General features: G+C 31.8%; 1 protein-coding gene across 1 annotated transcript in view; it reads left to right on the forward strand.

Annotated features, from left to right (window-relative positions):
• The window catches only part of HELRODRAFT_184579 (hypothetical protein), a gene marked incomplete at both ends in the record, with an annotated part of 2,973 nt that extends 1,922 nt beyond the window's left edge, over positions 1-1,051 (forward strand). The window contains 2 exons of the mRNA XM_009014006.1: positions 393-535; positions 721-1,051. Coding sequence (XP_009012254.1) covers positions 393-535; positions 721-1,051 — 474 coding nt within the window. The remainder of the gene's footprint in view (positions 1-392; positions 536-720) is intronic.
• Between the last annotated feature and the right edge of the window lie 1,080 nt (positions 1,052-2,131).

Raw genomic sequence — 2,131 nt, forward strand, 5'->3', positions numbered from 1 at the left:
TGATATATATATATATATATATATATATATATATATATATATATATATATATATATATATACACATATATATTCTATCGGTTGATCTTAAATCATTTTCAATGCCATCTTCGGTGTTCAAAATTCGATATTTTGTACACCGCAGATGGTATAGGAATACCGAAATAAGTTTTTCTGTTCTATCTTGCATAAAATAAAAAAAATTTTGGTTTTGAACTAAAGAAACTTGAAAATGATTTACAATCAACCATAAGAAAATTCGAAAAGTTAAATTTAAAGTTAACTAACGTCGAACAGGCTGTTTTTTCATATATATATATATATATATATATATATATATATATATATAAAGTATTGAATGAAGATATATTTATATGTAATTTGTACCCTTAGGTTGATCCTGTTGTTAATGCTAATAAGTGGCCACCAACAACCTGTGCAGCAAGCTCAGTTGTACCTGTAGGTATGGTCAACCAATCGAATCAACCGTCTTCACCTGGAACCAATGTTGATGATTTGAAGCACATCAGGGAAAGGTTTGTTGTAGTTTTTTTTTGTTTGTTTGGCTACATTTTGTTGAAGTATGGAGCATTAACGCTTTAAAATTAATTAGTCAGGTCCAATTTTGTGTTTAGTGGTTTTTATATAGTTATTACTATAATTAAATTATCTCATAGATGGAGATACCTTAACTTTTAAATTGTAAAACTTAATCTTACAGTGACGTAGACAGCAGTTATGCAACATCAGCCACAGTGTCAACAACGTCCATTGCCACGGTAACTTCAGCAACAGTAACAGCAACTTCTACTACAACTTCCACTACCTCATCGTCCGCAGACAAAGCAAAAAGACGGGACAAATCAAAACCAAAAAAGGTTCGTCGCTCAGATCCTCGGCTGGCCTTACCAAACTTGACAATTCAAAGCATCGAGTCAGATGGGGATGTGATTCACTGTCAACTGGAGACAAGCAAGCAGTCAATGGTCTCGTTCAAATTTAGCAGGGATGTTGATTTGCCAGAAGATATTGCTGAAAATTTGGTTAGTTGACAATAAATTTAATTTCATAGATGCTGCTCACATTTATATTGATTTATTAATGGTTTTTAGCCTAGTTTGTTTTGGGTCAGTTTTAGAAATTTAAATCATTATAAAAAATCATAACTTTTAGTTTATCTTATTTAATTGTATTAATTCAAATTTATTTTAAAGTTGCTCAATAGAAAGCATCGTAAACTCATATTCAACACTCTTGAAATTAACTCAAGAAAAAATGAAATAAGTAAAAATACTGAAAATCAATGTACACACACACACACACACATATATATATATATATATATATATATATATATATATATAGGCAGAAACACCAATGTCCTGGTTATGACATTAAACTGACCCTCACTGCCTTATGAGTGATGTTGGATCATCAAAGGCTAGGCCCACCGCTTATAACTGTGGTTGCGTAAGGAAGGGCGTCCTGCGTAAAAATTAGCCAAATAAAATACTTATGATGGAATGGCGTCGAGGGGTATTTCGGTTTCATCATAGGTAGCCAAACGGCAACCCCCGATCTCGGGGAAAATGTCGTCTAAACGTGTGTTGTTGTTGTATATATATATATATATATATATATATATATATCACATATCAACTTTCACACATCAACAAATATCAGCTCTCTCCTTACGCACCTACAATACTGTTAGTATATAGGACGAATGCCGGCAACACCGTCTGCGGGGGTTTGGTCATGTCAAACGAAGTGGAAACAGTGCCATAACTTTGCTTGCAGATGTTGAAGTACCTGGCACCCGTCCCAAAGGCCGTCCAAAGACGTCCTGGTCGAAAAAAATCGAGCAAGACATGAAAGCTCTAAATTTAAATGAATATATATATATATATATATATATATATATATATATATATATATATATATATATATATGTTAGTAATAGACCATAATTTTTACAATACTCTATAAATTCTACCGAATGTTTGGCGTTAATATGTTTGTAGTTCGTTTTTTCGATTTTCTCACTAAAGTTTTTTGGTGAACGTTTAGTTTATTAAAATTCAAAATAAACTTATTTTTCGAATTCATGTTGCAAATAAGGCCATATTTCG

This window comes from Helobdella robusta (assembly GCF_000326865.2).
Source record: "Helobdella robusta unplaced genomic scaffold HELROscaffold_1279, whole genome shotgun sequence".
In the NCBI taxonomy this organism is placed as follows: Eukaryota; Metazoa; Annelida; class Clitellata; order Rhynchobdellida; family Glossiphoniidae; genus Helobdella; species Helobdella robusta.